General features: G+C 48.9%; 1 protein-coding gene across 1 annotated transcript; it reads right to left on the minus strand.

The window, feature by feature from the left end:
- Positions 1 to 2,169: 2,169 nt before the first annotated feature.
- Positions 2,170 to 3,099, minus strand: CCDC166 (coiled-coil domain containing 166). Its single transcript, XM_065627988.1, has one exon. The coding sequence runs from the start codon at positions 3,097 to 3,099 to the stop codon at positions 2,170 to 2,172; it is 930 nt and encodes a 309-aa protein (XP_065484060.1).
- Between the last annotated feature and the right edge of the window lie 11,567 nt (positions 3,100 to 14,666).

A 14,666-nucleotide genomic window follows, 5' to 3' on the forward strand; every position in this document is an offset into this window, starting at 1 on the left:
GCTCGGCGGTTCCGTCCGCCCGGCCGCCCGCCCGCCCGGCCGCCCTGCCCCGGGCCGGCCGCGCTCCCTGGCAGGGCGGGCGGCGCTGGGGGCCCCGCGGGGCCGCTCTCCGCTCCCGGGAGCGGCGCAGCGAAAGGTGGAACTTCTCCGGCACCTGGCAAACCGGCGTGCGCCGGGGTCGGCACAGCAATTCGGACGTTGCTCCCAGCACCCGGTGGCATTCGAGGGCACCGTAAAGACAAACAAAAAAACCGACATTTTTTTTTAAATCTAGCAACTTCTATTGCTAATACCCACAATACAAATCTTTCCTCGCTAGCACTGAATTCTGCCAGACGCTGACTCCTGCAGCATCCTTGTTGTCCAAGTGGGAAAGTGCCGGCTGGTTGAGAGCCGGCAGGCAGGCTGAAAACTGGCTGAGCCGCCGGCACGCAGCGTGTGTCTCTGGCGGCGTGGGGTGCAGCCGGGGGCCGTCACGAGCGGCGCCGCAGGCTCAGCACGGCTGCCAGGACTGCTCAGCTTCCACACTGACCGGCGGGATGGCAGGCGGGGGCGCAGCCCTGGCACGTTTGCAGATGGTACAGAACAAGGAGTGTGGTTAATACAGCGGTTGGTTCTGCTGCTATTCAGAGGGACCCTGACAGGCTGGGGAAATGGGGCAACAGAAACCCTGTGAACTTATCACTGGAAGATGCCCAGTCCTGCACCTGGGGAGGAATAACCCCGTGCAGCAGCCCGGGCTGGCAGCTCCCCAGCTACAAGACAGCTTGTCAGGAAAGGAGCTGCAGGTCCTGGTGGGCACCGGTTGCTGTGAGCCAGCGACGTGGAGGCAGCAAAGGTGGCGAACACCACCCTGGGCTGCATCAGGAAGAGCCTTGCCCGCTGCACGAGGCAATCCTTCCCTTTCGCTCAGCGCTGAGACAACACATCTGGAGCACCTCGTATGGTTATGGGCCCCCCAGAGCAGGACGGACATAGACATACAAGATTGTGTCCACCAAAGGGCCACCAAGATGGTTAAAGGCTTGGAGCATCTGTGGTGCAGCGAAAGGCTGAGACCTGGTGGTGGTTAGCCTGGAGAAGGCTCAGGGGATCTTACTAATGTGCTTAAATATCAGGCAGAGCAGGAGGAAGATGGAACCAGAATGTTTGGAAATTGAAATTCCATTTCAATGTAAGAAAATACTTTTTCTTTTTTTTTCTTTTTTTTTCTTTTTTTTTTTTTTTTCTGCGAGTGCAGCCAAACACTGGAACAAACTTCACAGGGAGGTTGTGGGGTCTGTTTTATTGAAGATACTCAAAAGCCATTGAAAGTGGCCCTGCTCTGATTGACCTTCAACATTTCTTCCACTCTCAGCTACGGTCTGCTCTGTGGAAAATATCCCTGCATGAATGTTAAAACTGAAGAGTAAGGGTGACCTCTGGTGTCATTGTTGATGAAGTAATCAAAATCCAAAAGTGTTCAACTTGAAAAGTGATTGTAGCTGCAGAGACAGAACTCTTTACCTCTTGCTTCTCAAGTGAAACAGTAAAGCAAGAAAAGAATGAGAAGTAAAAATTTATATGAATATATTCAGTGAATATATTTTGTTGACAGTTATGACCAAGGGTCAAATACTTCAACTGCTTATATTGTTTAAAGGATTTGGTTGCCGCATATTTATTTTCTCTCCTTTGGAAACTAGCAGAAGGTAAGATAAATTAAAGTCTTTGGCACACAGAAGATTTGGGAAAATAAATGTTGCTGAAAGTAAGAGCTGACCTACATTGGTTCACACTATGGTGTCAGTAGATGTAGTTTGCAGTGAAAAGTAACATGGAGATTGCCTCACTATGTCTGAGAATACAATTGTCCATGGAAAATTGCTAATTAATGAAACATCAAAGTCTGATCTCAAAGAGAAGATGTCATTGTTTATTTTGGGATGCGAAGGGATTGCAGTTTCAAATGTCCTAATACAGATGTCATGAAAGTTAAAGCTGAGGTGACTTGTAAGATCTTTGCCGGGGTTGCATGCTGAGCATGAGCTGTGTAAATCAGTCCTCTCATCACTGACAGAACATTGACTTGTGTGTACTGTACCTGACTAACAGTGGCAGCAGCTGACAGTGCAGTTACATCTACCGATCTGTTGGCAGGAGCGAGGAGCGGAGACGTGCTCTTCCAGGCTACTGGGCGCATCTGAAGGAGCTGCGAGAGCTGCGGGTTTTGCCGCTTGCGTCGCGCGCCTCGTGCTGGTGTAACCAGCGGCGCGCGTGGGCCATGTCCTCCATGTGCTGGGTCTCCCGGAGCAGCTGCTCCTGCTGGTCTATCAGTTGAACTTTGGTTTCTTTAAGGATTGTGGAGTATTGGATGAGGCTGAGCAATTCCCGGCGCAGACGGCAATTCTCTGCTTTCACTTGTTGGATATGCTGGATTAGAGACAGTATTGCTGCCTCTTCTGCTCTCTTGGTGAGAAACTGGATCTTCTGTTGAAAGTCCATCTCACAGTCAGCCTTGGCCTTCAGAAATCTGCTCTTGATTGTGTGCATTTGATCTGCATACCGGATCTTTGTGACCAACAATTCCTTCTCCAGCTCTTTAATCCTTCTCCTCTGTTCCAGCTGAAGAGATGGAGCTTTGAAAGGCTGCAGGTCTTCAACCTCCTTGTTCATAACGGAGTACTTTGTCTCCACATCCATCAGATGGCTCCTTACCTCCTTCTCTTTTTCTGTATACTGTGAGATCAGCTCCTCTTTCTCCTTCTGGACTTGAGACAGATCAGTGTGATTCTGATCATTTAATGTTATTATCATATTCTGGCACTTTTGGCTGTGTTTTGTTATGTAGGAGAGATAAGCATTGCTCTCTTCCTGATTCTGTTTGGCTTCCTTTTCGAGGAATTTATTTTCCTGGAGGAAATGCTCCACTCTTCCCATGTATGCATTCACATGATCAGTGAGAATCTTGTCTTCCTTCTGCAAGTACAGCTTCCTCTCATTGACAAGTGTTTCCATGTCGCTTATTTCTTTAGATACATCTCCATTCTTGGCTGTTACTCCTTGCTTATTTTTCCCAGCACCTGTGTCTTGTTTCGTTGACTTCGTCTTGGTTGCCATATTCCACACTGGAGGTGTCAAGCTCTGCTAAACTGTAACAGAATGAAAAATCACAAATTCTAAGTGAGCATTTATGGGGCATGTGTGACCGTTGCTTTTTTCCCCCATCATGCCCTCTTATGTTCTTTTGTTTTCAACTGCTTATTCTGGCAGCTGAAACGTTTGACCTAAAATTTCCCATGTCTGGCCCAAGTCTTGAGTTGAAGCACATGTGCACATATGTGTATTTGCATTTTTACATTCCTAGTTAACTGAGAAGAAGTAGTTCTGCTAATCTAAAAATACACATATTTTTAATATTTCCTTTTTGTCATATAATGTTATTTCTGTAGCTCAGAGTATGAAGTCAAATTCCACTGGTGAATTATTACAGCTGTACATTGTGTGCTGTCTCTCTGTAGGCAGTAAATCTTGTCCATAAAACTTTAGCAGCGAGTAAGCATGGAAGTGCTAATAGAGGCATGCCTGAAAACTTAAAAATTCATAAAGCACATTCTAAAATATAACTGCTAAGCCATCATGCTGGACTGGAAGCTAGCTGTAGGAAATCTTAGTAGTATAGATTAAGCCCTGTTCATCAAAGATAGATTCCTGTATTTGTATTTATATTTGAAGAAACAGCTGCATCCTTTTCCTGGATTTAGAAAGTTAAGTCAGTATGGTCTTACAAAATGAGAGCAGAAAAGGAAATACAGCGACCACTTTTAACCTAGGGCTTCGACGATCAATCAAGGTATTTGCTTTGTGGAGTGAGCACCTTTGTATCCTTCCACTGCCTGAGGCAACATAAACCGATATCCTCTTGGACATAATCTTAACTACAGTGTCACTTGAGATATGACACAGAAAACTAAATATTTAAGAACACAAAGAGAAAGAATGACGATAAAGGGGATAATGGCTGAAGAAATATCCCCCTCGATCCGGCTGTGGAATGTGTTTCGTGGATTTGGTGGAATGTGGAAAGTGCCACACAGGTGCGATCTTGCCAGTTGCCCAGGACTGCAACTCTTCCTTCGGAGACGGTGGGTGGGGGACACGTGCGGAACATTGCGGGCTGAACCGCCATTCGGCGTCTGCTGAGGCCACGGGTTACTCATTTGGAGATTAGTCATCTGGGCTGGTTTATCTGTGTTATATTTTAGTTTTGTTAGAGGTGAGTGACCTGAAATTTGCTTTGGTGTTTTGCCAGATTAAGGCAAAGTGTTTTACTCTATGATAAGAAAGATGTTATGGCTCTATGGGAGAACATCGGTATCCAAGCTCATGCCTTGGTTTTCTGTGCTGTTAGAAGTTGTTCTCTCTGGGTCCTCTCTTGCTGAGGAGATAACAGTCCTTTAATAAGAACAGTTAATTAAGGCAGGATGAGAGGCTTCTATCCAGGTGTAGACACTTGGGTGGAAAGCTGGTCACAGAGGATTCCCTTGGATCTACCCACACTATGCCTGCAATCCTATATTAAGATTTTGCTATTTTTTAAAGCGGTCATTTCAGGAGAGGATTCAAGTTTTTTTAACATGCAACATTATGTTTTGAAACTGCTGAGATACCTGCAACATAAGAGGCACAGTTAAGTCCACAACAGATACTGAAGGAAGGAAAGTACATCAGTATTAATGATTCTTGCAGACATAATCAGAAAGTAAAGGAGTGAATTTGCATGCTGAATTTCTAAACTACTTTTTCAAAAGAGGAACAGTGCAATCAAGGATTTAGAACTGGAGAGAAGTGTGATAAGTCTAACAGTTTTAATGAACATTTATAACTAAAATGTACTGTATCCTAATACAACTGGTGAACCTTTTAAAGAAAATATTCTAAATTCAAGTAGATAGGTGAACAAAATAGAATAAATATACTAAAATCGCCTGTCGTAGTAATAGCAGAACAGGTTCCAAGCTGGGAATGTGGCAGCTGCATCAGAAGTAGGGTGAGTACAAGGGGACAAGGATCTGTATGGAAATCAATGCAGTTGTGTTCTGGGAAACAGACCTGAAGAGCTAAAAGGATGTCACAACAGACAGGTAGTAGAACTGTGTTAATAGCAATTGTGTAGTTTTGAGGGAAAGGCAGATGCAGAGCTGGAAAAAAACAGGCCTTGCTAAAGCTGGTACTACACAAAATGTGTTGTTCTTAAAACAAAACAAAACCAAAAAAGCGCTGACCTTTCCTGCTCCTGCGGTCTTCACGGATTTTGCAAAGAGCTGCCTCTGGCTCACTGTTCCTGGTTTGCGGGCAGCATCCGCGGCAGCGCCGCCGTGGTCGCTGGGGGAGCGTGGTGTTTGTGGTGTCCGTGGTGATGAGGCGCGCCAAGTCACAAGAGAAGCTCCGCGGCGAGATTCTCGGGGCCGCTCCGGTTCCCAGCTCGGTTGTGAGGCCTGGCTTTGGCGTGCTGTGTTACTCTTGGTGTCCGTTACGCAGAAACACACGGCGGTTTGGCTGATAAGAATATGATTTATGACTTAAGACGTGATCCTCCTTAAAATTAGGTGCCAGTATCTACTCAAGCATTTCTGGTCGTATAGCTGGGTTTTCTTTCCAAGAGGTTGGCAAGCAGTCCCAGGTCCCACAAAGTTAGGAAGGGGGGTGTGTATGGGAACATTTGTCACGTTTGAAAGGCAGATGCTAGAAAGGATTTTTGTAAATGGCAGTCCTTATTTATGGAAGGGTTTCTTGTTTTGGAGAGGAAATGAATAGTTTGGGAGGCACCTCCTGCATTTTGTAGGGAAAATTAGCTGATCCTCATATATGAGAAATTTTGTTTCTGTAGATGTGTAGCAGTATAGATTGGGCATCTCTGTGCCATCGGGTGTGGAATTTCACCGGTTTACTTATTCATCTAACCTGACTATTTGTGACTAAAGTACAACTTTCTAGAAAGGTATTTAAACTTGAATACAATAACAATGGATAATATGCTACTTCCTTTGGTTGTTTTTTGCAGTGGTTGATCATTTCACATAAAAATTTGTGGAAGTTAAAGCAGCTTTACAGCTTCAGATTTTACTGATTTCCCGACAAATTAAGAGACTATTGCATTGTGTTTACCTGGCAAGGTTTTGGTGTCTGGGGCTGCAGGGGCAGCTTCTCTGGGAAGACACGAGGTGCTGCGCGTGTCTGATGGAGCCAGTTGCAGACGGCTCCAGGGACCCGCCGCTGGCCAAAGCTGAGCCCATCAGCGATGCCGGTAGCGTCTCTGCGATCACATATTTAAGAAGGGGTAAAAAAAGCTGTGCAACAGCAGCTGAGTGAGGGAAGTGAGAAGATGTGAAACAATTCTGCAGACACCAAAGGCCGTGTCCCGTGGATGGGACCCCAGCGTGCTGGAGCAGGGAAGAGTGTGAGGAGGAAGGAGCGGCAGAGACGAAGCGTTACGAACTGACCGCAACCCCCATTCCCATCCCCCTGCGCCGCTTGGGTGGAGGATGTAGAGAAGTCGGGAGTGAAGTTGAGCCTGGGAAGGATTGGATATTAGGAATTAATATCCATTCACCCAGCTGTACCACAATGCTGGGCTTAGTTTCTCCACAAAGGCTTCTAACACTCTCATTTCTTGCATGCCCGAGATTGTGTTAAGCTTTTCCTCAAAGCAGTTTCTTCTCATATTCAGATGGAACTTCCCCTGTTTCAGTTTGTGCCTGTTGCCGTTTGTGCTGCCCTTGGGCACCACTGAAAAGAGTCTGGCCCCATCCTCTTGTCACCCGTCCTTAAGATATTTATAAGCATTGATAAGATCTCCTCTCAGCCTTCTCTTCTCCAGGCTGAACAGACCCAGCTCTCTCAGCCTTTTCTTGTAAGAAAAACGCTCCAGTCCCCTCATCATCTTTGTAGTGCTCCAATGGACTCTGTCCAGTAGTTCCTTGTTTCTTGAACTGAGGAGCCCAGAACTGGACAGAGAAGGGGCCTCACCAGGGGAGACTAGAGGGGAATGGGAATTTGGGGTGCAGTGCTGATGTTGCCAGAGAAATAAATCCTGAAATGGCAATAATAAATTGCTGCCCTGCCTGTGCTGGTGCTGCCCTGCAGAGACATGGGGCCAGGCCCTCCGCAGCTCCCAAGCGCTCCCCAAAACTGCGTGTGGGGGCCAGGGGGTGCACGAGCTGTGGAGGGCTGAGCTCCCCCCACCCCTCAGCATTGCACATGGGGACTGCGAATGGGCCAGAAAGCAGACAGGGTCAGCTGTTTGGGGGCCAGAAATGGAGACGAAGCTTTCTGTTCCAGGGGTTTGAAAACAGGCTCATGTGGCTGATTTTGGGGCTCAGAAACAGATTGAGTTGTGTTGCTTCGGGCTCAGAAACAGATCAAGTCCTGCATTTTGGGGACTGGAGAACAGGCTCAGCAGCTGGGTTTTAGGCTCAGGAATGAGCACTAAGCGAGCTGGCTTGGGGCGAAAAGCAGAAGGCAGTTGGGCCGGTTTTGCAGCGGGTGGGAGGGCAGTGGAGGCTGGAGTGCAGGGGGGAGCAGGGACTGGGCAGCGTGCGTGGACCCTCCCGGGGGTGGGGGTCTGGTAGGTCACACCCCAAGGGTCAGGAGGCCGGCGGGCACCGGGCCAGACTCAATGTCTGAGACGGTCTCCGGGGAAAAGGCTCTTTTCAGACCCCACGCGTCCTCTCCGAGCGCAGCTCTTCCGTGTGCGCTGCTGGGAGCAGCTGTTGACCCCGCGCCGCCGCCCGGTGGCCGGAGCGCGGTACTGCAGCCCGGCGAGGGGGCATCGTTTCTGCTGCTAAAAATTGGCTTTTGTGTGTTTTAAAAGCCAATTTTTAGCTTAAATAAACCCTCAGGCGCGCCTTTGTGTGTGGGCTGGACAGTGAGGGTTTCAGGTGGGGGAGAAACATCCTGCTCAGTTTTGTTTGGGGAGGAAAAGCCTCTTTTCAGAGTGAGGAAAGTTATGAAATGGAAGAAATGAAATGATGAAATTTTATCCCAGCAAACTGGGATAAAAAGAGGGGCAAAGTCTGATGGGGGAGGGAACTGGGCAGACTGATGACACTGGAAGGGATTTTTTCCCCCTTGTGGGCATTGCACTGGGGTGGAAAATCCCCATTTCCCAGTGCTCTGGGGAAAATGCCCCAAACGGGAAAAATCTCCCCAAAACCAGAGGATTAAAAGCCCCAACACCTTCCCCTTCCCTCCGCATCCCCCTGCCCGACCCTGTTTGTGCTGGAGCTGTATTTTGGGGCAAAATATGCCCACATTGATGTCCTTTTGGTATAACCAGCTGGTGATTAAAAGAAGAGCCTTTGGAGCCCCGTTGTCATAAACACCCGCCGACGATTTACCCGAAGAGCTGCAAACCCGCCCCCCGACTCCGCCTTTTTCCACTTCGAATGGACCACAGCGAGGAGCGGGGAGGTCGCGCGGCCTCGGAGGGGAAGCGCAGTCCTCACTCAGGTCCGCTCCTGGGAACATTAGTGGGCGGGACTGTGTGGGGAGGAGCAGCCAATAGGACGCGGCGGTGGGGGGGAAGCAGCCAATCAGAGCGCCCTGGGTGCTTAAAGAAAGCGAGGCACGAGGTTAGCAGGAACAGCAGCACCATGGCGCGGGTGAAGCAGGTGGCTGGTAGGAGATGCTCTGAAAAGGCTCCTTTTTCAGCCCTGAATCCCCCCAAAACATGCCTGCATTGTCCCCACCTACCGGGGCTGTGGAAGAAGCTTCGCCGCTTGCAGAAAAAGCCTCTTAAGTTACTTCCTGCAGCCTTTTGTCGTGGGCTGGTGCAGCTCTTCTCCGACACCTGGAAGGGTTTTCAGGTCCATGGGGCAGCTGTGGTGGCTCTGCGGGAGGCCTGCGAGGTGCATCTGCTGGCTCTGTTGGAGGAATGGAGGCTCTGTGCCCTCCACGCTAAGCGATCCACTGTCCAAACCTCTGATGTGAATCTTGTACGGTGCCTTCAAGTGAAAAGAGATTGAATTTCCACCCCAGTGCTGGAGAGCTGGCTCTGGGCCTGCTGAGCTGTGCAGAAAGGTATTTTTGTTGTTTAGGCTATTTGGGTTTTTTTTTTTGCCTGGACTTTCAAATTAAACCTTTATTAAGCTTTTCAGAGGAAAAGCAGAAGAAACGGAGCGTTAGGAACAACTTTGTTGAAGCAGGATGCTGTGAAGAAGCACTTTGATTTACACTCAGGACATGAAGTACCACTGGACCTTGTGCTGTAATGAGCTCTTGTGTTTTGAGCGTGACTTCACTTATGATCTACCTCACTGTGAGTCAAGTGGGAAAATGACTAATTCCACAACCAAGCCAGGCTGTGATTTGGGTTTAGTGGCGATCTGTGGGTTTGTCAGGAACCTTGTTTAAAATTAGGGCTCTGAAGATGAAAGCAGCTGCCCTTTCTGTTGCTTTTGCTGGTGGTTTCTCCTTTTCCTCGGGCTGATGTCACAAGTCTTTGCAGACAAGAGGAAGTAAGTCTGGCAGCGGAGCCAGCGGGATTGGGGCTGTGAGAGACAGAGACCTGCCTAGTCCTGCCTGCACTACCTGGTAACAGCGCTTTATTGTGTGGTTTAACCCTAGTAATGACTCTCTGCTGCCTCAACATGCTGGCTTTATTTTTTTCCCTTTGATCACTTGTAGGTGGTGAAATGGGGGATAAAATCCCACCTGTGGTCTCTTTCCTCATCTGCATCCTGGCATCGATTGCAAAACCATGGGGAGGTCCCAGCCTGAGCAATCCCAGGAGGCGCAAGAAGTGGTTTTATCCCGTTTTCCCCTAATTTCTGTGCAAATCTTAAGCAGTAACTTGCAAAACCTTCCTACGAGATGTCTACCAGCAGCAGCAAGGCCCCCCCCCCCTTTTTTTTCTCAAATGAAGCTTTTGTTTGTTTGGGGTTTTTCTTTTTTTTTTTTTTTTTTTTTTTTGGGAGGGGGGCTGTTCTCCCTGTTTTTCTGGGTCTTATTTCTATTGATAAATAGCCAGTGAAACAAAAATCTCCCTGTTCTCCTATTGAAACTATTTTCTTGTGGAGGAATGCAGTGTGATGGGGAGGGAAAAAATGAACAAAAAGCATTAAACTGGCAAAATATAGCCCTCAAGTGCAGCCCCTCTCCCCAGCATTCAAAATCCTGCTCTGCTCTGGGTCTGTGTGTAATTTTATCTTCTTTCGTTATTTTTTTTCCCTCTTTAAAGAATAATAATTGTGTGGGGAAAATGTGCATTCGGAGTGAGTTTTGCTTTGGAAAAGGGATTTGGGATGAGTGCTGCAAAGCTGTGGTGGAAAGCAAGATATTCCATTGGGTTTTTCCCACTTCAAGGCAGAGCTGCAAAAAATGGCATTGAAGGGAAATTTTGAGTCTGTGAAAACCTGGTGAGGAACAGGAGGATGAAATTTGAATTAATTTTGCTAAAAATTAAAAGGAAAAGCAAATGGGGCTGCAGGGGGAGGGTTAGGGCTGTTATTTGAGCAGGGGGTTTGTTGGGGTGGTGGAAGGGTCTGGTTTTGGGGTGTTCAGGGTGGTTTTTTGGGGGGTTTAGGGACAGAGGGTGAGCAGACCTGGCCCCTCACCCAGCCAGAGCAACAGCTGGAGTCATTCCCTGGTGAAAGCAGCTGGGGGGAAGGTAAAGATTTCAGTCTTGCTGTTGATGTTGTTGAAATCCACCTGCCCATCGGCACAATGTAAATCCACCTTGAGGTGTTGGGGCACGTGGCTGTGGGGCACAGATGTGGGGCTGGGACAGGTGAGTACCTGAAGCTGCCGCAGCCACTGGCCCACAGCCCAAGCCCCTTGTTCAGGGCTGAGACTGAAACAAACTTTATGGAACACGAATTCCCGGGCCACCCCCAGCACCCAGTAGGCACTAGGACAAACTTCCATGGCCCGGCAGTGCCACCCCCTAGCAAAGCTGTGCAGCCTCAAAATGCAACGGAGAGACTCAAAATGTTTGGTTCCTGGGGGGATTCCCGGTGTCCCGCAGTCCGACTGTTTGCTGACACCAGGATTTAGGGGTGAGCTGTGGCTGGGTCCAGTGTTAGTGGGGTTTGGTGCACCAGGGTGTCAGCCCTGGGTGCTGCACTGGAGCAGCAGCTCCAAATCTTGCTCCTAATTATCAGCTCTAATTGTTATACTGGAGCATCAGTTTCAAATGCTGCTTCTCAGCATCAGTCCTGGATGTTGCACCTAGTTATTAGATCTAAATCTTGCACTGAAGCATCAGCCCTGGGAATTGCAACTGAGCACCAGCTCCAAATATTGCACCTAAGCCTCAGCATGAAATGCTGCACCTGAGCTTCAACCCTGGGCTTTGCACTGTATCACCAGCTCCAAAAGTTGCACGTGATTATCAGCTGTAAATATTGCACTGGAGCATCAACCCTGAGTATGGTACCTGGATGTTGCACTCAAGCATCAGCCCTGCATGTTACACCTAATTATCAGCTCTAAATGTTGCACTGGAGCATCAACTCCAGACTTTGCAGCTCGGAATGCTGAATCCGGGCATCAGCCACAGGCACTGAACCCAAATGTTGGCCCTGAAGCCCAACTCACCTCTCCAGTATCGCCCCGAATCTGCCTCCAGTGGGAACCTCAAGATGTCTGGAAAGAGAAGAGGAGCCTGGAGGTTTGTCCCCCTGGGGCTGCCCTTTGCGTCCCCCGCTCCCCATTGCATGGAGAGGGTCAAACTGCCAGAGGTGGGAGACTCAAACTTCCTCCACAACTAATTAATGTCATAATTAACAGCCAGCAGCCCTCTGCATCTCCCACCTGCAGCTTCCCAACCCCTAAGGCTGCTATAAAGTGGCTGAATTCCTGTTGTTGGTTTTTGTGTGGTGTGGGGTTGGTTTTAAACTAAAGGGGCCTGAATGATGCTTGGACCTACCAGCCAACACTGGGATGTCTCTGCCCTTCCCCAAAGCCTACAACAGATACCCATTTCAGCTCTAGCTTTTAAAGGATGTGTTGCATTTCAGGCTGACCTGTTCACCTGGAATCCTTTGTTAGCTCAACTGCTCTCCTGTCCCTTATTCTGACAGAATCCCTCTACTTTCTTCTGTGCTACTTTTTTAATATGCTGAAGTCCCATTTGGAATTTTTGTTTTTCAGAGGGGGTGTTGTGAGCGTCACTGCTCAGCGGATCCCCCAGCCCAGGAGGGCGAACGTGGCAGAGCAGAGCTTGAGCAAGAGACGCGGCACCATCCTCTGTCCCCCTCCCGCCGTGGAGCAGCTGCCGGTCTGCGGGATGGGGGCTGGGGGGGCTGCGACCATTTGGGCGCTGCCCCCCCTTTATATTCCAAGGAGATACCCTGTTCTGGGGGCTGCGGTATGTACATATGCAAATGGCATTATTAAAGTAATGAGCTGCCAGTTGGCACTCTTTCCCTTGTTTCCTGGGGTTTTTTTGGCGGGGGGAGATGGTGAATAAAAAGGGGGGACTTTGTGGGGTGATGATGTCATTTGGGGCACCCCAATGTCACTGGGGTGTGCGCTGATGCTGTGGAGGAGCCGCTGAGTCAGAGATGGTTGGATTCACTTCAAAAAGGGGGGGCGTACAGTCCAAAAATGCCTGAAGAATCTTGAGTGGGGTGTTTAGCAGTACTGTGGGGAGGAGAAATTTCCCTGTCTTCTGTGGGGGGAAAAACAAAAAAAACTACATCAAAGCTGTCCTGGAGAAATAGTTGCTGTTTGTCTTTCAGGTTCTGGAACTGCCCAAGGTCCTGCGAAGGGTTGTGGTGGTGCAGGTCAGGGATCCCCAGGCTGTGCCGAGACCACAGGACGGCTGCTGGTGGAACAGAAGCCAAGGACAACTTCTCAGAGGCAAGAACCTTTCGATTTGCTCTCCTCAGGACACATCCATTTGCCTCTGGGCCTCCCAAAAGCTTTTTAGCAGCCACCTTGTTCCCTCAGAAACCCGTTTCCTTCCAGTTCCTCTGTGATTGCCCCGCCTGCCTTTTGGTCCCCACAGGCTCTTTGGTGGCATCAAAGTTCCTGTTTGACCTTCTACCCCATTAAATTTCCCTCTTTTTCCCTCTCTCTTCCCCTCAAAACTTCCCCATTTGCTCTTGGCACACCCCAGAGGCCTCATTTTTCCCTCTTTTCCCCTGAAGACCCCCCTCTTTGCCCCCCAGTCCCCTCAGAACTCCTCTGATTTCCACCTGCTCCTCTCGGGACAGCTGAGCTTGTCTTTTGGGGCACCTCGGAGCCCCCATTTACCTTCCTTGTAGCCGCCCCCCGTGTTCTTGTTGCCTGGGGACCTGTTTGTGTATTTTGCAGCCCAGAGGCCTCTGTTTGCCTTTCTTCTGACCCAGAGCCCTTCACGTGGCCTCCAGTTGCTGCGGGACCTCTCCTTTGGGCCGCGTGCCCTGGAGCCATCGCAGGCACCCCGATCAGCTCCCCACATCCCTCCGTACCCTTCGTGTGCCACTGTCCCCTCATGTCCCCTCCATTGTCCTTCCAGGCACCAGAATCAATGTGTGTGCCAAGTGGCCTCGTCAAACCACGTCCCTTCCAAGTGCCTCTGTCCCCCACATGGTCCTCTCGGGAGGAGGGCTTTAGTATCGCTCTCTGTGGACTCGTTCGTCTTTCTTGACAGCTCTCCTGAGGGGTCTTGTCATTTATTTTTGTTTGAGTCGCTTAAGTGTTAAGGAAGGTGCTTGGCACCGTTTCTGATGTGTGGGGTTTGTTGTTGTTTCCAGCCTATCCTGGTGTTTTCTGTCCTTTGGGACTCGTTTATTACTGTTTGGAGAGGCAGAGAGAAAATGAGGAGTCTCTGTGACTTATAACTGTCATTGTTGATGTACGGTATTTTAGAGAAGGATTCTTACAGGATTTATTTCTGCTTTGTCATTCACTCCTCTCCAGAACGTAGCGCATGGATCCCAGGATCTCTGGAACCTTACGCCAGCCCCAGGGAATTCCTGGAAGGGACCGCACATCATCTGACCAGCCTGGGATGCGGGTAAGACCCCATCAACAGAGAGAAGGTTCTTGTCTTTGGTGGTTTGGTTTAGATACTGCCTACATAAAACGTGTGGTGACCCCAACGCTGTAGGTGGGTTTGTATATTCCGCAGAATTTGGATATTGATACTTTTTATCTGCGTGTGGGAGAGTGCGTTCTAGGGAAACTGGGGCATCTGTGGAGTTTAAAAAAGCGCCCGATTGTCTAAAAAACACAAACGCTCTAATGGCCTGTATCCATAGCTCTACCAAAGATGGTGCAGAATAAGTTTTCCTCCACTCGGTTGTGGCCTTCATTTAAAAAAAAAAAAAAAAGAAAAAAAAAAAAAAGGAAGCAAGGAAGCTTAAGATTCTACCCATCTTTATGCTGAAGGTTTTTTTTCCCCTTTCAGCTGGATGTCCACTGCCACCGTCTCACCGCGGTTGCCCCATCTTCTGCCGTGAAAGTACAAGACAGATGGAAAGAATCCAGAGTGGTCTGCAGGTAGAAGGTACGTCTGATGTGCGTCTGCATTCTTCCTTAGGTACTTGTAGAGTGGACTTTAGAGTAAACGTGAAGAGTGCGCCCACTCTCCTATCTTTTCAATACGCAATGTTTTAACACACGTACTAAACATAAGGCCTGTTCCGCAGCGTGGTGTGCCTACGCAAAGTTTCCTTCTCTCTGTTTATTTTACCTTC

The sequence above is a fragment of the Caloenas nicobarica genome, chromosome 2, assembly GCF_036013445.1.
Source record: "Caloenas nicobarica isolate bCalNic1 chromosome 2, bCalNic1.hap1, whole genome shotgun sequence".
Taxonomy (NCBI): domain Eukaryota; kingdom Metazoa; phylum Chordata; class Aves; order Columbiformes; family Columbidae; genus Caloenas; species Caloenas nicobarica.

Coding starts and splice junctions, on each gene's coding strand:
- CCDC166 (XM_065627988.1), bottom strand. CDS start 3,099: ATGGCAACCAAGACGAAGTCAACGAAACAAGACACAGGTGCTGGGAAA.